Source organism: Thamnophis elegans, chromosome 10 (genome assembly GCF_009769535.1).
Source record: "Thamnophis elegans isolate rThaEle1 chromosome 10, rThaEle1.pri, whole genome shotgun sequence".
In the NCBI taxonomy this organism is placed as follows: domain Eukaryota; kingdom Metazoa; phylum Chordata; class Lepidosauria; order Squamata; family Colubridae; genus Thamnophis; species Thamnophis elegans.
This window is the reverse complement of record NC_045550.1, coordinates 49,153,292-49,179,647: the sequence shown is the minus strand read 5'-3', so window position 1 is coordinate 49,179,647 and position 26,356 is coordinate 49,153,292. Positions and strand designations below refer to the sequence as shown.

General features: G+C 33.6%; 1 protein-coding gene across 1 annotated transcript in view; it reads left to right on the top strand.

Annotated features, from left to right (window-relative positions):
* Positions 1-26,356, top strand: part of IFT80 (intraflagellar transport 80) — a 61,504-nt gene that overhangs the window by 19,215 nt on the left and 15,933 nt on the right. The window contains exons 5-11 of the mRNA XM_032224882.1: positions 1,001-1,069; positions 4,842-4,951; positions 8,225-8,314; positions 8,746-8,883; positions 20,046-20,225; positions 25,153-25,271; positions 25,898-25,972. Of these exons, the coding sequence (XP_032080773.1) occupies positions 1,001-1,069; positions 4,842-4,951; positions 8,225-8,314; positions 8,746-8,883; positions 20,046-20,225; positions 25,153-25,271; positions 25,898-25,972 (781 nt within the window). The remainder of the gene's footprint in view (positions 1-1,000; positions 1,070-4,841; positions 4,952-8,224; positions 8,315-8,745; positions 8,884-20,045; positions 20,226-25,152; positions 25,272-25,897; positions 25,973-26,356) is intronic.

Here is a 26,356-nt window from a genome sequence, read left to right as displayed (position 1 = left end):
TCTAATAGTACATTATCATTGTGTATTCATAAAGCAGCTAAACCAGAGGCTACACTGGATATGAAAAACTTTATTTATTGTATAGTTCAGTCATAAAGCATAGTAAATTGACTGAAGGGCAACATCATGGAATAAGAACTAGTTGTTCATCACTTGTATTGATTTATACAACAGTGAAAATAGTTGCAATATACTGTTTAATAAAATTAGATATTTCAGTGAATCCCTGAGTAAATAGAAGTTGACATGTATATGGTGCAAGGTGATATAAATGCATACTATTTATGTGCAGTGTATAGATTGAAAAGTAGAAAATAGTGAATATAATAATTGTATTGACTATAGTAATAAAATAGTCTTCATTATCAACTCACAGAAATAAGTTAAATTCAAAATCCAATTGTTAATTGAATATAGAGCTTTAGTGAACTTCAGATATCTACTGCAGGCAATACGATAAGAACTACACATATATATTTTCCATTTGTATAAAATAGTAAAAGACTGGGCCAGTCTTTATTAAACATATGATCACTATTGCTCTTTTGAATGTAATAATAATAGATTCTGCTGTTAGTATTACCGATTTGAATATGTATACATTACATGCAGAAGAAATAAAAACTTTAAAAAACAGGAAAATGCAATATATATTTAGGAAATTTTATTTTCCCCTTAATGTTTCCTTTTAAAAACTAGAGGTTATCATTTCTTTATATTTTCTTCTTAAATTACTCATAAGATGGTTAAGAAAATTATCCAAACAGGACTATGGTAAGATGTCCTCAAGCCAACCTTGATTTCTGACGACACAGTGTGTCAGAAATTGATAGTTCTTTTTACCGTAAGATTCCTCAGAAAGCAATGAGAAACACTTCAAGACTGTTAGTACTATTTTTTTTTAGGAGTAAAGTCATAATGCAACTTATAATATTCAAACTTTTAAAGGATTTTAATGCTAAAAACTTAGTTAAGCAAAGACTTTGATATTTATTTCTAGTTGGTGAAGATGGGCAAATAAAAATTTGGTCCAAGAGTGGAATGCTAAGATCCACATTAGTACAACAAGGTAAGTTCTGAATGTTTCAGAAAACACATTCTCCAGAATACACATTCTGAATTCTCCAGAATGCATATGAGAAGTTCCCTGATGATGGGCTTCAGCATGAGTCTGAAAGCTTGGAAGAGTAAAATATCTGATCCCGATGACTAGCTCAGATTGGATCCTGCAACATTATCCTGGGACACATATATTTGCCTTCTTTTACCTATGTTTTCTTTATTGGATGTCTTACTGACATTTTAAATGGTATATAGTGAAAAGGAGTCCCCAGTTTTCAAACTTTGAAAAAAACCTTGTGTTTTCAGCTTCCATTTTGTTCACTGTACTGCCACATTACTTCCTATTCCAGAATTTCTACTTCTTTTAATTCTCATTTAAAGCAGCATTTTTCCAATTGTCATTTATCTGATAACCAACTATATTTTTATTGGTTCTGTTTCTCTTATTCAAAACTCTGATAATTGTTTTAAATAAGGCCATAAAATACCTAAAGAGGTATTTTATCCTATTTATACCTAAAGAGGTATTTTATCCTATTTATTCTTTTAGGTTTTTTTTTTAACTGTCTCCTAATTTTATCAGCTTGAATGATAAGGTTATTTTACAGCAAGGAGCAAATACAAAAGGAGTCATTTATATTAAAGGGACTATGCAGCTTATCAGAGGGGTTATGTGATTCAATTTCAGATGAAGTCAATTGAGAAGAAAGAATAGCTAATGTCAGAGAATGAACTAGTCACCTTAGAATTGGATCAGTCTAGTAAGTTTTATTGTTGAATTAGAAATGAAACAGCATCCTTAGGAAAACAAAAGTATAATCCAATTATAATTCAATTGAGTGTCTCAATCACTTAATGTGGTATGCAAATCTTTAGTCCAAGTTACCTTGGTGTTACCATGAAAATAGGAGGACAGTATTTCTAAAAATTTTAAGAATTGTGGTGGCACAGTGGTTAGAATGCAGAACTACAGGCTACTTCTGCTGACTGCCGGCTGCCTGCAATTTGGCAGATCGAATCTCACCAGGCTCAAGGTTGATTCAGCCTTCCATCCTTCTGAGGTGAGTAAAATGAGAGCCCAGATTGTTTCAGGCAATATGCTGACTCTGTAAATTGCTTAGAGAGGGATGTAAAAGCACTGTGAAGCGATATATAAATCTAAGTGCTATTGCAACTCTGTTTCTCCGAAAATAAGACCTCCCCAGATAATAAGCCCAATCAAGCTTTTGAGCGCATGATCTAAAATAAGCCCTTCCCCCAAAATAAGGCCTCCTCGAAAATATTGCAACACAGCAGCAGCCATGAGGTGATCACACTCACCGCCTCCTGCACCTCGAAAATAATAAGACCTCCTTGAAAATGAAATAAGGCCAAGTACTTATTTCAGGGGTCAAAAGAAAATAAAACCCTGTCTTATTTTGGGGGAAACACGGTATTGCTATATCAAATAAAGTTAGCAATGGATAAACATCATTATTAAAATTGGTAAGAATGCCAAGATAGTAAAATCTTCATGCCTTCCTTTGTTAATTTATTCCAATATTTAATTTTATTCAATTTTAAATTCATTAATGTTGTTTGACTTTATAATCTTTTTCACTATATGTTGCTTTGATGATTGCTGAGATTCTCTACTGCTGTTTCTTCAGATAAATAAACCAGATAAATAAATTCTGAGTTCAACTGAGAATAATGTATTGGGGCTATCTAATGTATATTATTTTTAATTTATTGATTGAGAATGTTAGTTTAGTATGCTATAATGCAGTTATACAGTTCTATAACAATGTTTGGATAGCTGAAATCACACAAATCATACAGTTGGAATGTAGATAAGACACAGTCTCAGTCCTGTACTCAGAGCTGAATCCTGACTGAAAAATATCAGATAATTTGATTTATGGCCACTCCTACATTCACACAAATTTCATCCCCATTTAAGTTCTCCTGCACTGGTTCTTTGAACCACTTTGAACAACTAGGAAATAGCTTGGCTGTGTTTCTTTTGCTTTTTCTGCTGACAAACCCACATCAGACCTTAATTTTATTACCTTTGAGTTTCAGTAAACTATCTGGGGTCAGGAGCTTGACTAATAAGTGATAAAAATGAACTGAATAAAATAGAAAAGAAATGCTAAAATATAATATTAAAGATTCATCCCCCAAAAGTCAATCCAGATAAAAATTCCTGCAATCTTGCCAGTTGTAGCTCATAATTTGGAGATTTTCTGTGGGAAGGAAATTCTTTTGTTGCAGATTAAGAAGAATGCTTTCCTGTATATGCTTGTTTTTTCAGTTTGCTCTTTACGTATCTCTATGCTGAAAGAAGAAAGTAAGATAGAAAACAATGCCATCATCTTGACCTTTTCTCCTCCCTGCAAACTTTCTTTATCTTAATATCCTTTATTTCCACCTCTCTACCTCCCTTTCTGTCTAAGAAACACTTTGTTTCATTTTTTCTTTTGACAATAACATACTTAATACTGAATATCTTTCAAGAGCTTGTTCCCTTAAAAATATTTTGATTGTGTTCTATATTGTCTTTGTCATCTTTGCTGATTTGGGTTATAAAGCTCCAGACTGACATGGTGTGCAGTCTGGGGCTCCTCCTTGATTCATGATTCCTGCTTGTAAGAGCAGGTTGCAGTCATGACTAGGAGGACTTTTGCACAGCTTTGTGTTGTATGCCAGTTATGCCCACTTATACTGTTCCTGCACTGTGGGGCTGTGCTCTCGGTTACTTATGTCCTAGTCACCTTCCAATTGGATTACCGTAATGCACTCTACATGGTGCTGCCTTTGACGAAAATCCAGAAGCTTCAGTTGATGGAAAACACAGAAGTGCAGATAGTTATATACGCTTCTAAACGATACATGTTATGCTTCTGCTCTACGATCTACATTGATTGCCAGGTCCAATTAGCGGTTCTGTGTCAAGTGCAAGAAATCAGGTTGTGTGATGTCTCATTTAGTGATCACGGTGATTCAGTTAACAGTGTCATCCAGTTATGCTAAACCAAATAACTGTACCATGCTATCCTTATCCACTGCTATTCTTCAGTTGATTGTTATTGCTATATAAGTATGTATAAAGATTTGACATCTTGTACAGGCAGATGATCTTCTTTGGGTTTCAAGTGTATATTAAGAATACAACAAGCCGCCGTCCTTGCAACTGAATAGAATGTGTCAGGTGTTAACAAATTCTTGCTTAAGCAATGGATGTACTTGTTTTCTCACCATTGGCATGTTTTATATAATGATAATTTCCCTTGTTCTTGGGCTGTCAGAACAGCAACGTTAAATGTTAATCCATCTCTCCATTGATAAGAGTGATACTTTTATTCTGAAATTGAATTCACCATTCCTTTGATCAAACACTTGACATCCCAAACAAGAATAATGCAGTTGTCAAGACCTTGACCAGGCAATCTTGTGCTCTCTAGACTTTTTACTCTACGACACAATACTTCGCTATTAGCGTTCTGGATTGAGTCTTAACCTTTTCCTCCCCATCCTTACTTGGATATCCTCCTGATGAATTCCAATCCCATACTGATAGATGATCTTTTACATAAATGTTATATAAGAATGGAGAGAGCATAACCTTGCAAAATCTTGTATGCATAAATGTTTACCTTTGTTGCTAATTCTATCCTATTTAAACACATGTTATAAAACTGAAATAGATCAAAACAGTATTAAACTATTTTGGAATGTAAATAATAGCATTTCTCATCAGTGTGTATCACTGTATTTTTCTTCCCTTATCTCAATAGGAACACCAATATATTCAGTAGCATGGGGTCCAGATTCTGAAAAAATTATTTACACATCAGGAAAACAACTGATTATCAAACCACTTCAGCCAAATGCTAAAGTTTTACAGGTATAATTAATATAGAGTATTTAATAATTATAATGATTGCAAAATGTTGAGTGAACAAAACAGTACTCTTCATCTTACCTTTGTTGTGTAAAATACGGTGATGTATAGCATTCAGAGAATATGTTGATAGAATTGTCACCATTTATTTCAGAATTGGTATTCAGAAGTACCTGCTGTACAAAAGCTTAGGTTCTAATCCTAAACTAGACAAATTGAATTAAGTTAGTTATTACTTTACTACTTAATACATGCCATCATGCTAACTTAAAAAAGTAAAATTACAGCTAAGATGAGTGGACTTCAAGTCGCAGAATTCCCCTGGCCAGCACAAATCTTAAAGTTGCTGAGGTTGAAAAACAGTGCCTTAATCACTACACCAGGACAAGGGACCAGCATTAAGTTAATCTGAAATTAGATTACAAATTGTCATCTAATATGAAAGTTTAATTCTGGAAAATGTGCAGGGGAAGAGGATTAACACCTGTTCGGGGAAGAACTGTAAAAAAATAATGCAAAGTACAGTATTAAACAAAGTGAAACAATTATGGAAATTGTATTTAAAGTAGTTCAATATCTTAGTAAAATTAGCATGTAGAAGTAGAGCTACCTGGAAATATGCTAATTGAAATGGTTGCTAAATAATGGCATCAAGGGTCCATTCTATTTTGTGAGTTTATTGTTTCAATTATATGTAACAGAGCTGTACTAAGATGTATTTTAAGTTTCAATTAATCAAATACATAAACATGTTTTATACAATCTAAGTGAAAGCAATCTTTTTGCAAACTGAAGTTCAATTTCTTTTCGTCTATATCAGTGGTGGGTTCCGGGCAGTACTGCCTGTGGTAGCTGGGAGCAGCGGCTACCGTACCGGAATGGTGGGCCGTTTGGCCCGCCTGCGTTTCTTACCGCTTTTTGAGGCAAACGGACCAATTGCGCACACGCACACAGAGTGCGGCACCTGCAGCTGAGTGTCGCTGGGTGGTGGCGTGCTCATGTGTGCCCAGCTTACATGCCCGCCTAGGATGCTCGGCCCCGTCGCAGCATACCGGTTGCAACGGGATCCGGAACCCACTACTGGTGTGTACACATCAAATATTTTGACTAAAGTACTATTTATTTAAAACTAACTTCCTTAATATTATACCTTATTAATATTTAGAGCCCTTAGGACTTTAATTTATTGTCATTATGTATATACACAGTTTACACATTCAAAGAAATTCACATAACACCCAGAGACCAGGCCCAACACACATAACAATCCCCAAATACCCCCACCCACCCACCAAAGAATTCCCTGCCCCTAAACCACCCAAACATCCACACAACAGACCAAGTAATTCTGTCCAATAGCTCACTGATAGTAGCCCTTTAGTTAATTGTTGAGTGCAATTATAGCTCTGGGGTAAAAGCTATTCAGAAGACGTGTGGTCCTAGTTTTAATTGTTCTGTGTCTTCTGCCAGAAGGCAACAGTCTAAAAAGATTGTAAGCAGGATGGGAAGTATCTCTGAGAATGTTATACAACTTCCTCAAACAGTGAGATGCGAAGATGTCATCCAGGGCTGATAACTGGAGGCCGGTGATATTCTAGGCAGTTTTAATGATTCTCTGTAGAGCTTTTTTGTCCGCTGCAGAGCTGCTTCCATACTATGCAAGAATGCCATATATCAAGACAATCTCAATAGTGCTGCGATAGTAGGACAAAAGTAGGTGCTGAGATAGATTTATCTTCCTTAGCATTCTCAGGAAGTACAGCCTCTTCTATGCCTTCTTCACAAGTCTGTTAGCATTCATGGTCCATGAGAGGTCCTCCAAGATATAAATGCCCAGAAATTTAAAACTATCAACCTTCTCCACCTCCCCGCCATTTATGTACAGTGGTAAACATACATCTCTCTTCCTACTGAAGTCAATTATAAGTTATTTAGTGGGTGTTAAGTGTTGGGTGTTAAGTGTAAAATTATTTTCTTTACACCACAATGTCAGCCCTTGTACTTCCTTCCTATAAGCAGACTCATTGTTCTTATTAATGACCGCCATTACTGTTGTGTCATCGCAAATTTAATAATTGTGTTGGTGTTATACAATGGGGATACAGTCATGTGTATACAAAGAATAAAGGAAGGGGCTTAGCACACAACCCTGGAGAGCTCCTGTGCTTAATATCAGAGTAGAAGAATGATGAGATCCCATCCTTACTGACTGTGGCCTATCTGTCAGAAAATCCTTTCTGTACAAATAAATCCTCTGATTTATACCCAAATTGGACATTTTAAGAAACAACCTATTGGGTAGAATGGTGTTAAAGGCAGAGCTATAATCCACAAATAGCAACCTTACATATGTTCCCTGTTGTTCCAAATGATTTAATACAGTATGGACAACAATAGGCATAGCATCATCAGTTGATCTATTACTCCTATATGCAAATTGGTATGGGTCCAAAGTAGATGGAAAACTAGCCTTAATATAGTTCAATGCCAGTCTCTCAAAACATTTCACGATAACAAATGTTCAAGCTATTGGTCTATAATCATTAAGAGATACCACTACTGTCTGCTTAGGGATTGGCACTATAATGGATGTCTTCAGGCAGGTAGGGATAGAAGAACATTGCAACAGCGATAGATTGAAAATATCCATGAACAGTCCAGCTAGCTCTGCAGCGCAGTCCCTAACAACTCGTCCAATGATTCCATCAGGCCCAGCTGCCTTCCAGATGTTAACATTCTGGAAAGCGCGTCTCACATCAGAGATCTGCAGTGGAAGTGGTTGTCTATCGATAGTAGGTGTTAGTAGTGTACTATCAGTGATAGATACTGGAATGATGGTCGTTCCTGTTTCCACCTCAAAATGGCTAAAGAATTGATTTAGCTGTTCCGCAGTAGTAGGAGTAGTACTGTCCAGCAGTAGTCATTACTGCTGGACAAACTATTTTTATTGCTCTGCCCCATGATTTGTCGCAGAACCTGCCATACCTGATGAGAGTCCAAGTTCTCAAAAAGATGTTCAATCCTCTGTCTGTCTGTAGCTTTACCGTCTCTAATGCCCTTTTTCAATTTAGCTTTTGCTTTGCTATACTGTAGCGCATCACCAGAGTGGAAAGCAGCATTTCTAGCTTCTCTATTTATCTAGGACTTCCTGTTGAAGAACACCTGTACTTGTCAGTTGGTAGTGACAACATCAATGCAGCTTTTGATATAAAACTTAATTGTTGCATTATTATAAGCTTTATTTTAAATATATTTCTTCTTCCTATTTGTTCCCAGTGGAAAGCTCATGATGGAATTATTCTAAAAGTTGATTGGAATGCTGTCAATGACCTTATTTTGTCAGCTGGGGAAGACTGTAAATATAAGGTATGCATTCTTTCCAAAATTTTATTAAAATATGCAATTAACTATCATAAGTGCAGTTAAATAAAAGAACCTAATATGCAATAAAACATCAGATGCAATAAAACATCAGAATATAAAACTATATAAAAATTAGAATGTTAGAGTTAAAATTTTGAATTAAAAATTGTAAAAAATCATGTCTGTTCATTATATATATATATATATATATATATATATATATATATATATATATATATATGAAACTATTCAGTTTAAATGTACTAACATATTCAAGAATAAATACTTCGATTGGGAATTTTAAATTTATTAAGTTTTGAATAAAAATTACATTAATATCAGTTTACATGGGTGCAAAAACAAACTACATAGTCTCACTGAAATGAAATCACATCATGATACAAATCTTTGGTTTTTGTTCTTTAATAAAATAGGTTTGGGATAGCTATGGTCGTTTGCTGTATAGCTCAGTGTCACATGAATATCCCATCACTTCTGTTGCTTGGGCTTTGGATGGGGAATTATTTGCTGTTGGATCCTTTCACACTTTACGACTTTGTGATAAAACAGGGGTAAGTAATAGTTCAGATGGTATATATTTATTTAAAAATATTAAGTGTACTATACAACTCAAGAAAACGGGTTCAAAGATTAAGATTTTAATTATACATCTCTCTTGAATTATAAATAAAATTATTACATTTATAGATGAATATAAGACATGTCTTAAATTCTTCTCATTTTATTTTATTCCATCAGCAAGGTTTTTTTAATCAATGGAGATACAGTAGTTAGCAACTTTTACTTGTTAAATTTGTAACAGCATATCCCTCAGTTAATTTGATTTCAGATGATGTCAGTTTCTATGTATTTTATTATTTTTCATTTCCGGAATTCTGTTGGTTTGCTTAAGGAAATTATGTAATTTATATTATTAGGTCCTCAAAAAAATCCATCTTGTCTTTTTTATACAAGAATCTGTTATGTTGGAGTGTATCATTTAATAGTTTTTAATTTTGGTTGCTCATTCTAGTGACCCTTTTGAATATGCTTCAAAGAAAGATTTTTTTTTCAAACAACCATAAGAAAAATTATCAAAAGATTTTGCAGAGTGTGTTTGTGGAGGAAATATATCCAAGAATTATTCTGAGATGCGCTGATTGGGCATGTTAAAATCATATAAAGCTGATATAAAGTTAAGAATGATTAGGCAATGACCATGGTTTGAGTTGAGCAGCCTTGAAAATACTTGCAATGACATGAAATCAAAATCAAAATTACCATTCAGTTCTCAATCTTCTATTCTAAACCGCTTCTATCTTTTCATTGACCCCTACAACATACCCTAGCAATACAATTTATTTATTTATATTTCATCTTTCTATACCACCCAGCTCCTTGAAAGAGGGTGGTATATTTCAGCATATAAACAGTAAATAAATTCAAATATCAAAGTTAATTTAAGATTAAAAACATTAAAATTATAAGATTATAAAATGATTACTGTGAAGTATAACTTCCTGGCCTGAGTTGCTCCACTCCACTCTATGAACCACAAATGGCATACGGATGAGGCATAAATGTGCAAATGAACTGCTTGCTTCTACACAATAAGGGTTGAATCTTTAGTGCAGTCAAGAATGTGTGTGTTTGTGTGTGTGTGTATGTGTAAGTTCCTCATGTCATTTTGTTTATATTTTTGTACTCCTATTCATCTTGCTACTTCCAAGATATGTCAACAGTTACTCATTTAACAACAGTAATTGGGAACAGAATTCCTGTTGTTAAGTAATGTGGTTATAAAGTGTGATGTCAAAGTACCATGCTGTGTATTCCACAAATTCTGGCACTTCTGGTTGCTGCTGTTGAATGCATCCTGTTATTAAATTAGGAGATCGCTATTTCTGATCTCTTCCTGGCTTCCTGATTGATTTTGCTTGTAGGAAGCTGACAAAGAAGGCTGCAAATGGTGATTACATAACCACAGGATGCTGCATCCTTTGTAAGAATGAGGACCAATTGTAGTTACCATTTCTTCAGGCCTATTAGAGGCTGAGTTGTTAAGCAAGGATCACATGTTAGAGAAAACAGTAAATAATAAACAATTGCTGACATTAATTTGTTTTATTTATTAAATTTGTTTGTTACTCATCTCATCAATATTTGCCTGCACTTAGAAAATTGAAAGTGACTTCTTGAATTGTAATCTATTGTAGTGTATTGTAAATCTCTTTACCCAGGTCTTTTGCATTCTGCCCCTTTTAAGTCATCAGTCTATATTTAACTTCTCTAATGGGTGCTCTGCCTTTTGGACTGTTTATGTGTTCACTTGTCTCACACATTATCTTGAGGCTTGTCCCTTCATTCTCCTGCCCTACACAAACTTTCTTTCATGGAGAAGCTTCATAGAAAAAACAATAGCCAATCTTTAGATTATACACGTTATTATCAAACTAATATGGAATAGTTGGAGTAAATTGTGAGTAATTTTATATCTTCTCAAAATAAGCATTTGAGAATATAAACATTCATTTTTGTGTCAGAATAATCCATATCTTTAGTCCTTTATCCAGCTATTTGTATTGGCAGTTGCAACCATTACAAAGAATGTCTTAACAAAAGATTGTTTAATTTAATCCATCAAAGTTTTTCTTTTAATAATTGGGAGTTAAAGGAGTAAACCCTTTACTTCAGATTTATTTTTGTCTGAGATATGCCTCAAAATACCAAGCTACTTTTATGTAGCTCTTTCTTCAATTTGAAAAAAATTAAAATGGGATGGTATAGAAAAGGAAAGCTGGTTTAAGAAAATTACAGAGTTAAGTAGAAGCAGTTGCATATTTGTCCTAAGCATTCCTGAATAAAGATATTCCTCCTCCATTTTTAACCCTGTGAGGAAAGTGAAGATTTTAACTACATTTTTATTTATTTCTGATTTAAAGGTAATAAATCTTAAGTTTATTACAAAATGACAATGTTCTTAACTGATTAAATGGCATAAGCAAATGAATTTACAAAATACATTTCTTTAAATGGGCTTCCTAGAAAGCTTTCTTTTTTTCCTTTTGCTCTGGGAGAGGAGTGGATTTTAACAGTAGCTAAAGCCAGATGCTATCTATTCCTTTACAGCTGGCTGTAATAATTTATTAGACTTGCCTCTATACATTTCTGCTGCTTCATGCAAGTTTTTTCTTTGACTTAAATATAAATAGCTGCTAAAGAATTAGCTGTGCTAGTGCTGAGAGAGAAGAGAGAATGATTCACTGGTTATTTGTGTGATAGTGTTTGAAGAGAACCAGGCCTGGCTTTTTGGTCAACAGACATTTTTATTGTGTCTGATGTAATGGAGCTGAATCAGCAAATTGCTCCCTGGAGAACCATCAGGAGATATACATATCATTAACCCTTCTGCAGCATATGTGACTAGTTATAAAGCATAATTTAATTAAATACACTAACATACATTTTTTTGTATAGGACTTTTTCTTGTAGCACTAATAATACTAAGGAGTGCTAATACTAAAAGTATAGTTTGCCATTTCTATAAGTATACTCTTTGAAAGTGCATTTTTTTAAAAAAATATTTTTTATCCTGCTTTTTTTCATATGCAACTCAAGGTGGCAAACAGGGCAATTTCTTTTTTATTTATTTTTCCCACAACAACTATCCTGTGAGATTGGGCCGAGAGAGAGAGTGAAAGTGTGACTAGAACTCAAAAGTCATTGGATTTCTGGGCCAACATATTTGTTATTTGTAAATTCAATTCAACATTGAATTGAATTTACAAATAAAGTAAATTCAATTCAATTCAATTCAACATCTTCACCTTCAATTAACTCTCATTTTAGATGTTAAGCACACCTTTAAAAGTATTGTTAAAGTATGAAACAATAGGGGAAATGCTGTGTCCATGTTTTTAACATTTTAAAACTTACAGGGTTTAAAGGGTTTAAAGCCTTGAGTATTCATTTATACCTTGTGGGTGACTTCCTGTAGATGCCTGCATACTTTCGCAATGTTGCAAATACAATACTCAAATAGAAATGAGGAGGAAAGACAGAATAGTTTTCTAATATTCATCCTTCCCTACAATTATAGAAAATGTATCATAAGAAAGGATCTTTTTCAGTATCTTGGAGAATAAAATATTCATGTTCATGAGTTGATAATGTGTGGCTAATGCTTTTTTCATATTGGAGAATGTTTTTTTTAATTTTCCCAATGGATGTAGCATCACAGTTTCAGCTTCTTCCATTGTACTAGTTCACGGAAACATCTATATTCTAAGGCAATGAAACAGTATTATAGAACATTTTTTTCTGCTGTTGTTATGCATCTTCATGATTTGCTTTCTAATTTAAATGTTAAAATGATATGGTAAAGATAATTTAAATTTGATTTCAAAGGCAATTTATATATAATAAGAGTTGAGATTATTAGAATGTTTCCGTATACTTTCAGATTTCTGGCAGTGGACCGTTGGCCAACTGTAATTGGATAAATAGAAGAAAGTAATGAGATATACCTGCGGTGATATTTAAGTCTGCTTTTAGTCTCCTGTTAGGTTATAGATCAGTGCTTTTCAAACTTGGCAACTTTAAAGTGTGCTGAATGCTGGCTGAGGAATTCCAGGAGTTGAAGTCTATACATCTTAGTTGCCAAGCTTGAAAAATTAGCAGTCTCTTAATGTGTTTTTCGTTCTCTGTAATAATGAGAGCTGTTTTTTAAATAGATAATAATGTTTATGTGAAGCAATTCACTGTGTTTTTAAGAAAGTATTAGAGCCCATTTTATAGGACTGTTTCTCAGTGTCTTTCTCTGATTGTATAAGACTTAAGCAAGTAGAAGTATCATTGTGACACACTAAAAGAATTACGTGATATTAGGTATTTGATATTACTAAAAATGATATTACCATATTTTTAGAATTGTGAGAGATTTTATAAAATAAGTTAAGAATACTTATAAAATAATACATTCAAACAAAAGATCTGATCTAGTTCTAAACATTTACTTCTAGCACCAATATTCCTGATGGCTAGCCTTAGATATTTAAATCATTGGGGGGGGGATTGCTTACTGTAAATTAAGATCAATAAAAAGTCTATCCACTGATTCTGGTCAGAACCATTGAGTTTCTCTATTGAATGTTAGTTACTGGGAATAGAAGAAGTGTGAAATGAAGACATCATTGAGTTCATCCTAGCATTGATAAGAACTGAATAAATGGATAGTGTTGGATTATTCTTATTGAATTACATGTTATGTGTTTAGTATATGGATTAGTTATCTGATTCTCTTTAGTATCCTATGGGTTTTTAACATCCCTTTTTGGTTTTGCTGTGTGTAGAAAGTGGACTGTTCCTGGAATAGGAAAGGCAGAGATTAGGGTTATTCCCATTCAAGTGTCAGTGTTTAAGAGTCAGAGATATTGAAACTATAGGGAAAAATATTTACATGCCAGAGGATTCAGGTGAAAGTGCAGTTCCAATTCACACCAGTTCCTGCTCTCTACACTGTGGCTTGATTTTTGACCATCAGTCCCTGATAGTTTTTGCTGCTAAATTGAAGTTGGTTCATAATAAGAGCTTATTCAGCCACCACTTAGTTTTGTGGATAAAAAATGGCTTAGTGTGTATTACTAAGTCCTCAGCTGTGCAGTACTAATTTGACTCTATTACACTTACCTGGTTTCTAAGTGTCTCATCAACCAGGCAGGAGGATTTAAAGAACAAAACTGAAAGTGCATGTATGTATGTGTATGATTATATTTGTCATTAGTAAAATCAGTAAAATTGAACCCACCACTGAACCTTATGGAGCTTCAATTAACCAATCCAATTTAATGAACAAATTTACATAACCAGTAGGCTTTTGAATAGAAACAAATCCTTAATGTGTTAACCTTGAAGCTACATCTCTCAGTAGGTTTTATCTTTAAAAAGTTATTCTGTGTTCCCTTAAACTAAATGAAATGGTTTGCCTCATCTTTAAATATTTAAGTAAGCAAGCTGTCCATCTCCAATTTATTACTTGCTCCTACTGATACATAGACTGAATATGTCACAAATAAATATTCAGATACATTACTGATCTGTTGAACAAGTTCACATTCTACTGTTGTTACACTGCTTATTTCTTTTTCATATGCAGGTAGTCCTCAATTTATGACCACAATTGAGCCCAACATTTATGTTGCTAAGTAAAACATTTGTTAAGTTTTGTTCCATTTTACGACTTTTCTTGCCATAGTTGTTAAATGAATCGCTGCAGTTGCTACCCTGTTTCCCTGAAAATAAGACCTCCTCAGATAATAAGCCCAATCTGGCTTTTGAGCGCATGAGCTAAAATAAGCCCTCCCCTGATAAAAACCTCTCCCTGAAAATATTGCAACACAGCAGCAGGAATGAGGTGACCACCCTTGCTGCCTCCTGCACCTCAAAAGTAATAAGACCTCCCTGAAAATAAGGCCAAGCGCTTATTTTGGGGGTCCAAAGAAAATAAGAGGCTGTCTTATTTTCGGGGAAACACGGTAAGTTAGTAACATGGTTGTCAAGTGAATCTGGCTTCCCCATTGACTTTGCTTCTCAGAAGATTACAAAAGGTGACACTGCAATCACCATAAATATAAACTAGATGTCAAGTGTCTGGATTTTGATCATGTGACCATGGGGATGTTAAAAGGGTTGCAAGTGTGAAAAATTGTCATAAGTAACTTTTCTCCTTGCTGTTTGAACAGTCACGAAAAGAACTATTGTAAATTGAGGACTACCTGTAAAGAATATATCTTCCCTAATTTTGGACACTATGAACTGGAAACATGGTTGCTTATAATTTGCAACATTTTTTTGGTAGAAAAAGTTATTTCAGTCACCATACATTATTTTTTATATATAGAATTACTGTTCTCAAATGATACTATAATCTCTTAGGAAACAAAATAAATAGTTAGACATTGGTTAAAGTACATAAAAATCAAAATATTCAAAGAATTACTTTTGCAGAAATCAACAAATCTTTTTTTATAAATTCATATAGAACAATGATTAAAATGAAATTGAAAAGATCCCAAAATAAATGCAATCAATATAATTTATAAATTAATAAGAAATTTATCTGAATAACAGTCTGTATCAGTGATGGCTAACCTTTTTAGCGCAGAGTGCCAAAAGCGTTGACGTGTGCACACCCATAATAGCAATAGCAATAGCAGTCAGACTTATATACCGCTTCATAGGGCTTTCAGCCCTCTCTAAGCGGTTTACAGAGTGAGCATATTGCCCCCAGCAACAATCTGGGTCCTCATTTTACCCACCTCGGAAGGATGGAAGGCTGAGTCAACCCTGAGCCGGTGAGATTTGAACAGCCGAACTGCAGAACTGCAGTCAGCTGAAGTAGCCTGCAGTGCTGCATTTAACCACTGCGCCACCTTGGCTCTACAATACATGTGTGCCTGTGCATGCGCGTGTGACCCCTGCATGCTCCCCTCCCCCGTGCACACATGCATGACCCACACATATGCACCCCACCCCCGCGTATGCACATGCATCTTTTGCATGCACCCCTCCCCCCACACATGCATGGCAGAGACATGAAAATCAGCTGGCTGGCAGGAGGCATGCACACATGCAGGGCAGAACTGAGCTGGAGCAACGCCTCGCATGCCTACAGAGAGGGCTCTGCATGCCACCTCGGCATCACAGGTCTATATAATATGAGAGCTCAGAAGTTAATAATTACAGAAGTCAGGCTCGGCTGGATTTATCATCAACAGTCTAATGATAGCTAAAAAAAGTTTGAGTGAAATTGTGATCTGAGATATAATAATTGTAGAGAAAGTGAGAAATATGTTTTAACCAATACATGGTAAATAACTGGGGTATCATGTAGTCATACCCTCTAATTAATTTGTATTAACTAGTTTTTATTTTTATTCATCCATACTTGTTTAATTGAAGACCACTTCCTTGAATGCCATTCAAAAACCAAATAACAGTTCTTGATCTGAAAATATGTCCTTCATTTCTTGAATGCCTGTGTAGAAAAATAAAGCCAGCATAGCAGAGAATTAATTACTGAAGCACTTGCACATATCCTTGTCACTGTATTTCCAAGGGAAAATTGCATTGTCTTACTTACATCTAAACAGAAGAATAAAATGCAAAGGTGCGGTGGTAGTTGGGCTTAAGAGGCAAGTAGAAAGAAGAAAATTTCTTGAAAAATAATAAAAAACATGAAAATATTCAAAAATATTTCCAAGCATAAATTTAGGCCAATTAAGGCTATTTTATGTAGATTAACTGGGGAACTTCATGAAGAAAAGAACTTACTGGTAAATGGTTGTATACTTTATAATTAAAAAACTTCTTCCCCACTTTGATGTGTTTGTATCTCACCTCTCAGTACTGTACATTTGCGAAGGAATTTCATCGCCAGGCAATGTGTACAAATTTGAGGTGTGGTTTGCCAAGCCCAAGTGCCGAGCAGTTTGGTAATAGCTGCTTTATTTGTTTCTCTCTTCCATAACCGTGTGAGTCCTCAGAATTATCTTCAACCAGTCAAGAAAGTACAGCAAATATAAGCACAATGTTTTTTTTTTAAAAAAACTTGCACTTGCATCTGTTTTATATTAAGATCTGGTATAGCAGGAAATCTGTTTCTGGAAGAGTAGACTCTGGTTTTAACTGAGATAGTTATCTCTGGTTCTCTGGGAGAGCTTTTGGCACTTCATGTCAACCTTTAGAAGTAATCTAAAAGAAGGCCTTTCCATGATGAATTTAGCAACTTTGTGAAGTTCATCTTCAATTCAATTGTACAAAGCTGAATCAGCCATATAGTTGTACCCGGATATGTTTGCCAATCACCTAAAATACTTACGAAACAGACAAATTTATATTTTCACTGCACAGGAATGTGGCAGGAGAAAAAAAGGGATGGACCCCACTAGTATTCCACAACTGCTATCTTTTTGGAACAAAAATGAGGTTTCTTATGTGATGAAACAATGAATTTTCTGCAAAAAATCCCCCACTCCTTCATATTTCTCACTTATATACTGAAGGTTTGTCATATAGAAGATAGTAAACTGGTTTTCTGCTACTATATATCAGGGATCAATACAATACAGAATACATTTTGATTGAACAATGAAAGAAATTTCTTAAAAGTAAGATATAATCGCAGTAATTTATTTCACTCAGTTTTGTTTCCCAGTTTGTACTTGAGAGAGGTGGTTTTGACTGTTTTTGTAACAATAACACCCTTTGGTCTTTGGTCCTAGAAAATAGATTTTGTGTTATTACTGTCATGCACAAAATAAACAGCAGTTACATAATTATTCCAGTTAATTTAAGAGAAGACATTGTCATATGATTTACCTGAATTGTCAAATGAAATACAAAGTATGTGATTGTATTTGTATATAATGCTATATATGTAAATTATATAATGCATTCTTTTTTAATTGATCCAAAGAAAGAATAAACCATGGTTTCCCAGTGCAATTTTTGGCTTCTTATGTTAGAAACATTTGATGTAACACCATTTGATTATTATCTCTGTTTTCTCTTTTAGACAACAGAGAATCGTATTTGTGGGGAATACAGAATAGTAGATCTTTTTAAAATATTATTTTACTATATACCCAATTACCATCCATTGATATATTTTTGAAGCACCCTGCTTGATCTATGTGCCCCACTTCATGTATGATAATATCTCTGTGTTTAATAGCATTTCCTTACAATAAAACACCTGCTTGGAAACCACAAAGAAAGTTCTTCCCCTTTGAACTTTCTCACCCTACATATTTACAGAAATGTTTCACAATAGTACTCTGTTTCATTGACTAAACAGTTTTGAAATGAACTTTTATTTTTCATTTTTTGCTTTAAATCTTGCTTTAATTATGTATTATTCTAAAAACATTTAAAAGTTCACATTCATTCAATATTTTACACTATTATAATAATAAGGTATCAGCATTCCATTGTGATTCATTCCTCCATGCAAAAAATTAAATTTTATGTGAATTTTTAAAAATTATGTATGTATGTATGTACATATTTACATATATGTGTATTGTGTGTGTGTGGATGGATGGATGGATGGATGGATGGATGGATAGACAGACAGCTAAATAGATAGATAGATATAATTTCTTCCTTTTTACTGTTGTAGCCCATATTAAGATAAGCAGCAAATAAGTTTAACAAGTAAATAAATAAAGGTAATAAACGCAACCCAAGGATACATTTTTACCTCCCATAAAATTTTCTACAATAATACAACATAGGAATAAATGGATTCTTTTGTTTGCATCCCTTCAAACATTTCATTTAATTATTATTGATTGTTGGCTCAAATCTATATCCCATAGCCTGCAGTTTATCCCTTGAACAGAATAGAATGGAAGGGACCTTGGAGGTCTTCAAATCCAACCCTCTGCCTAGACAGGAAATCCTATACCATTTCAGACAAATAGTTATCCAACATCTTAAAAATTTTCAGTGTTGGAGCATTCACAACTTCTGGAGGCAAGTTGTTCCACTGATTAATTGTTCTGTCAGAAAATTTCTCCTCAATTGCTTCTCTCTTTGATTAGTTTCCACCCATTGATTCTTGTTCTACCCTCAGAACCTTGTGTACAGTAGGCTCTTGTATGTTCTGGAAATTGTTCTTTTTGGTTATGAATGATAATTATTGATTTCTCAAAATTGTTTAAAGACTGATTTAGCTGTTTCACTTTATCATTCAAAAAAGTTTTAAATTGAAATCACATTTGATGTGAAATCAAATCAAGATATCTGATAGTCTGCCTTAGATTTTTATCTCTTACTTACTGTGTAACATGTTATTATAGAAATCTTTTGTTTTATATTAATCACATTGTCTTCATAACCAGAATGGAATTGTCCTAGATATATTATAAAAATCAGGATGCTCTTTAAAATAAGTTAATGAGGAAACATTGTTTCTCACTTCTAAACTTTTCATCCTTCAAACTGAAACATAGCTTTATTAAATGTGTTCTTTATGTTGCTTACTTTTATAAGAACCTAATTACAATACTCTTGTAACTCTTATATCTGAATCCATGGTTTTGCTATCTTCCAGTATGAATGGAATCACATATTCCAAATGAACTATTATATTATATAGTTTTAATGAAGTTATCTCCCATTCTCCCTGCCTCTGTGACCTATAAAGAATTTTCCTATGGATCCACAACCTTTTAGCATTAAAATAAAATGTTTTCATTTTTCTCTGGCACTATTGGTTCATCCCTCCCACCCCCACCCCAAAATTTCAATTGACAAGACTTGGAACAAGAAATATAATTTTGAAAGTGCCAACATTTTAGCAATTACTATTCAAGTATTTCTAGTGCCATCTTTTTCATTTTTTAAAAAAAGGTATATTCTTAAATGGAATCTTTTACAATAATGTATTGCATTTAAAGTACATTTGTCATTAAAAGCAATATTATGTCATGTTAAATAAAAAAAATGCTGTTGTGTGAAATGGTAGCAATATTGTAGTTTTGCTTTTATTGTGCACATAGTTTATCTTATAAAAAGAGTATTTGACTTTCTTGTCTTTTCTTTAAAAAAACAAAATGAAAATAGACATATCTACAGTGCTATTAATCATGTACAAAATGTATAAAAAATTTTATATGTTTTATATATTAACTATAGGAATTTTTAATTATTTTAAAAAAATATTTTGCAGTGGTCCTATGCTTTAGAGAAACCAAACACTGGCAGCATATTCAATATTGCTTGGTCTACTGATGGTACACAATTAGCTGGGGCGTGTGGAAATGGACATGTGATTTTTGCTCATGTTGTGGAACAGCGCTGGGTATGGAAAAACTTTGGAATAACATTAACTAAGAGAAGAACCATGGAGGTATGTGTTGGCTATCTAAAGCTTGGTGAACAGTGGATTATTTTTTAATTATTTTTTAAACACAACATTTTCCTTCAAAATGATACATTTAGATATGATTTTTGTGGTTGACAAACTTGAATAGAGACTTTTTGTTTTAGAATTTACTTATGTTAAGTCAATGTTATCATGTTGTTCATGAGATTAACATATTACCATTTAGCTAGATAATAAAACACCCTTCAGTGTGTCCCCAGTGGAATGTGCATGTTGGTTCATGTACTTATGAACATAGTCAAATGTTTAAACTAAGAGTTATCCTGCTACAGTCTTGTATATTCCAGAGTACATAAAATGTGTATTCCAATCTGGATTGATGTTTTCATTGGCTAGAAAGTCAGAATCAAAAAAATATTTTTTTATACTGGAAATATTTTTGTGATATCTGAAAACAAAGTCAGTACTTTGAAAGCAATAACATATACTTCATGTTTGAAAACTTTATTGCCTTTTTAAAAAAGCCTTATTTGTATGCAGTACAGCTGTGGTTTACCATTATAGCAGCTGCAGTGTTGTTGGCTGTTACTGAAGTGTTGGATTTTCTTTTGTACAGTTTTTTGTCAAGGACAGGTGTAAAAGATACCTATTTTATTTTTTCTAAAATCATGGTAAAGTAAATTATCATCCCTTTTCCAAAACCATAATTAAACTGATTAATAGATATTTCTATAAAATGTTGGTAGATATTATAATTGCTTTCAACAAGGCATAATGCTGAGCAGTTGTTTTATTACTAGATACTTGCATATTCAATAAGCTTGACTGGGGAATACTTTCCTATTGTGTATTGCTAAAATCAGTCTATAGATAGCTATAGCAAAAATTAAAGAGGCCCTTTATTAAAACTTTTTTAATAAAATATTTTTGGGCAACAGAATTTTTTAAGTTACATTCAGAGGTTAGGTTTAGGTTTTTATCAAAATTATCCTACAGTAAAAACTGAGCCAGATCGATCTAGAAGTATAAAATAGTATTTCATCTGGCAAATGTGCTATATTTCCCAGAAAGTCAGTGACTTATATTCACACCAGACGACTGGAAGATAATACACAATTTCTGAATTTCACATTTAGAAATTTAGACCAAGTTTTTTAGTCCTTGACTAGACTGTCCAAATCTCTAATTCAACATTTAAAAATCATTTGGCATTTTTGATGCTGGCTATATAAAAGGAATATTCACTGGATGGAATGGTATGAGTCATTGTCTGGAAATACAGAAAACACATTTGTTAGGTAAAAATCATATTTTATACTTACTTCCAGCCATAAAATTGTAATGAATGAATGTGATAAACCCTGTATTTGAGCAACCTGTACAATGAAATTTTTATTACTAAAGTATACTATTAATATTGCATATGAATGTTAGGTATACAGGATATTGGATATTGTATTGCTTTAGTTTTTAGTTGGCAAGTAGTGCTTCTCTCTCTAGTTTATATTATTTTTATAATTAATTTCATTATATATTTATGTAAATAGAATGCCATTACTAAATAAAAAGTGGCTCATTTTTTGTATTTATTAAATAACTTATCAATATTTTATCTATTCTTATTTGTTATCATTGTTTTTTCTAAGGAATACTGACCATTTTAATTTTTCAAATGTTAACTTTCTGTAAAGGTTTTGTTGAAGCTATTTATTTTTTTATTTGATTTGTTTGCTGCCCATCTTGCCTGAAGGCGATTGATCCTGAGCTGCTTACAACATTTTAAATGCCCCAGCCTCTAATACATGTCTACTCAGAAGTAAATCCAGTTGAATATCCTTTGAAAATGGAAATATATGGGATGGATGATCCCACTAGATAGATTCATAATTGGTTTAAGAACAGGGCTCAGTATGTGATCTTTTAATAGTTCCAAGTCAAATGGAATGAGGTATCCAGTGGGTACCTCAGATTTCTATCTTGGGCCTAGTGCTTTCTTTTTCATAAAGACATAGGTGATGGGATAAATAGGATGCTCATCCAGTTGGCAGATAACACAAAATCGATAGGAGAAGTACTGTTAACACTTCAAAAGGATCTTGATAAGCTTGAACAATGAGTTCCAACCAACAACATGCAATTTGTCAACAAGAATATAAAGTTTTGTACTGAGGTAAAAAAAATAAAACGTACCAGTACAAGATAGGTGGTATCTGGCTTGTAAATAGTACTGTGAGAAATATGTAAGTGTCCTTGTAGGCCATAGATTAAGCATGAGCCAGCAATGTGCTGCATCTGCCAAAAATTGCTAATGAGATCATAGGAAGTTCTGTGCTGCACTAGTCAGATCACACTTGAAATACCATATTTGGTTCTTCTCATGTTAATTTAAGGAGGACCCTAGGGAACTGGAAACAGTACAGAGAAGAGCAGCAAAGATGATGAGGTGCTTGGAGGCTAATCACTTTGAAAAAGAGTTAAAAGACATTGATATGTTTAGCTTAAACAAACCAAGATCCAGGGGAGACATGATAGCAGTCTTCCAATACTAGGATTGTCATAGAGAATAGAATGGGAATTTATTCTCCATAGCTCCCAAAGGTAGAACAAGAACCAGCAGGTTGAGGCTTTATAGAAGGAGATTCCAAAGTTAATAGGGAGGAATTTCCTGATCATGAGGGCTATTAAGCAGTGGCGCCTCCTAAAGTTTTGGGAGCTTATTGGAAGTTTTCAGTAAAGGTTGAACAGCCTTTTGTCTGGGAGGTTGGACTATAAAACTGCTAAATTCCCTCCAGCTATGATATTATGGTACAGTGGAATTTACTTCCCAGTAAAAACTTAAGGAGGACTGTTTGTAAGTCCCAGTTGTCTGTGACTTCTTTGCAACTATATAAAAAAGAGCTATTCTTTCTGCAAAAATGGCAGATTTTCTTTCAAGCATTTCCCAGGATTTTTCTGATGTATTAATTAAATCCCTAATGCAAGCAGTACAAAGCCAAATATAGCAACTATTTACAATATGATTTAATGATTTTTTAACATTTTGAAAATATGTATTGTGACAAATAGTTGTTTTAGATAGATCCAAGGGCTCTGTGCATAGTCAGATATACTAGAATCTCTTTGGAGAGCCAGTGTGTAATAGTGCTTAACAATAGGGACTATGGCCAGGGAGACTCAGCTTCAAGTCCATTCTTAGCCATGGAAGTTCGGTGAGTAATTTTGGCCAGTCTAAACTATCCAGTAATTCAGCGCCCTCCAACATTCATCCAATAAAGTGGGGGAGGGGTGAAATAAAATAACACACATTCCTTCATTCTTCTGCACAAAAGTGAATTTATTACTGTTAGCCTGGTAGTTTAGAAAAAAAATACTTCCAAGTGCTAAGAGGTGATAAGGAAACATTGATTATAAATTCTGCAGGCAGAAACATGAATGTACAAAATGAGGCTCTCCAGCAGTGGAATGTTACATCTTTTTCCTCTAGAATGCTCTGATCTAGGTGGTGTTATTCTGAAAGGACACTGAATAGAAAGTGGTTTGTGATGACTTAGATATATTAAGCATTAGAGAAAGTCCTGAATATTGTGAACTTTTCCAGAATATCCAGATTGGTCCATTCAAGGGGATAAACGGAATGTCCTGGAGAAAACAGTAATATTCTGTTGTCAGCGCATCTCATTGCATATCCCTATGCAAAGCTCTTCCAAGTGGTTTAATTATTTAATTATTACCACTTAATTATTATCAGAGTGTTTCAACTGGTAGCAAATTTGATGATCAGTTGTAAACAGTGTTTCTGTAAACTCCAGAACATTATCAGTTCTATCAACCAGATTTTAAATCTCTGTGATGTGCAGAGGAAGATCATTGATTATATATGTATAGAATTCACTTTTTTTGAAATAAAAATGAAATTTGAATGTAGATACAGGAAGAGATACAAGAAGAGTGTCTATATGAACATAATGTGGGTCCCACTCATGAAAAATTGATAATTCTCATGAGCCAAAGAAGTGTGGCAGAGTGTCCCAATATAATAACAGGAACATTGCAAATTTCAAAGGAAAAAATGATATATTATTATTTGGGAAAATGCCAAGGAAGGGAGATGTTTTAGGTTAGATTTAACAAGGCATCTGTGTCATAGATACTTCCAGTAGGTGATGGGGTTTTTTGTGTGTGAACTAAAAAAAAGTCAACTGAAATGCCTCAATAGGATGGAGAATGAAGAGAGGTTCACAGCCTACTTCTACTGAAATTTACACTTTAGGTTCCTTAAAAAGCAATACTTTGCCCATTTAAACTTTTAAAAATTATCTGAAAGTGAGACAGGTGGTGCTTAAATTTGATAAATAAAAATATCCTGTCATATGTATGGAAAATATTTTTGTCAGGACCTAATCTGGTAGTTTGAACATTAGAGTATTGCAGGTCTTTTGTAAGCAGTCCTTTAGAATTCATAAGAGTATACAAAGCATCTATTTTTGAATTCCCAATTTAAGCAGTCCCAACTTAAATGACTACTTCAGAGGCTCCTCACATGCACAATATATCCATTGCACAAGAAGAGAACAAAAAGTATGCATATATGGAAACAGCTGGGAGAGCTTCTGAAGAAGCTGCGCAGACTTAGGAAATATATGATTGCCTCAGTATATATTTTGCAAACACTCCTTTCAAAGGATATGCCTAGCTCTGTTCTTGCCATCTTTAAGCTAGGTGTTACATTAAAATATTGAGTCCTTTCAGTTTGGTTTGGCTTGGTTCATTCTCTCTCGATATACTATGTGGTCTTATTTTCAAATAATTGCTTGTAAGGTGTTTTTTTTAAGTATTTGAATTGCTAAATACAATGCTGAAGAAATTATATATTTCTTTACATTTATTATAGTTGAAATGCTGTACTTACGTATTTAAGTTTGATTTAACTAAGCTTTTTTAAAATTATTAGGTTCGTAACGTACTTAATGATGCAGTGGATTTGCTGGAATTTCGTGACAGAGTCATTAAAGCATCTTTGAATTTTGGTTATTTAGTAGTTTCAACATCTCTTCAGTGTTATATATTCTCGTAAGTAATTAGAATTAAAGATATATTATCTGATAAATTGTAAATATTTAGTAACTTTGATGTGGTTTGATTTAGAGAAGCAGCCAGAATTTAACAAATAAACTACAGTATAAACTCATCACAATTACTCGTGGAATTGACCGGGTATGCTTAGTTATCTATGAGCAAAGCCTTTGTAGTGAACCCATATGGTTTCCTTAACAGAACTATGTCTTTTAAAGCAATTATGAATTCTTTAGAACTCTTAATTGATCTGTTTAGCCAATTTCTTCTGCCAAATCACTGAACTTTTTTTTAATATAAAGTTCTTTTTAAATGGGTGTGTGTCTGCTTTAAAGGAATATGCAGGGTTCTTGTAGAATACAACTCACACATGTCTATGTATATTTTTTGAATCACAGCAGCTGTAAATAAACAGTATTGTTATAATGATAATTAAAGCCAAAATACAGAAAAGGCAATTAAATAATCAATCTGTTTTTAAATAAAGTAAAAGTATTTATATTTTACATAATTTTGGCAATCTAAGAATATGTAGCCTTCTTGTGATTCTGTATAAATGAAGACATTTGTTAAATGCTTTGTATAAACAATTGTTAAATGTGTACTGCCTTCCCTTTATTTAGAGTTAAAAACTGGAATACACCTTTAATCTTTGACCTCAAAGAAGGAACTGTCAGTTTAATTTTACAAGCAGAAAGGTATATATTTTAAATGACTATTTAAACTATTTATTTTTATTAAAGTACAATTTATTCAAATACCATAAGGCGTTTCCATTTGCATTGATTTCAATAGGGATTTACAATCCCACGTTCCGTGTTTTTCTGTGGAGTAACAGATCAAGCATGCTAAATGAACCTGACCATTTCTCATATAGTTGGAACTACAGAGTAGAAACAATAATTGGGGTTGTCCATCTCTTCCCCTCCCCCTCAATCTTAAATGTAGGTAGTACCCAGAGGTGGTATTCAGCAGGTTCTGACCAGTTCTGGAGAACCGGTAGCGGAAATTTTGAGTAGTTCAGAGAATCGGTAATACCACCTCTGACTGGCCCCGCTCCATCTATTCTCTGCCTCCCGAGT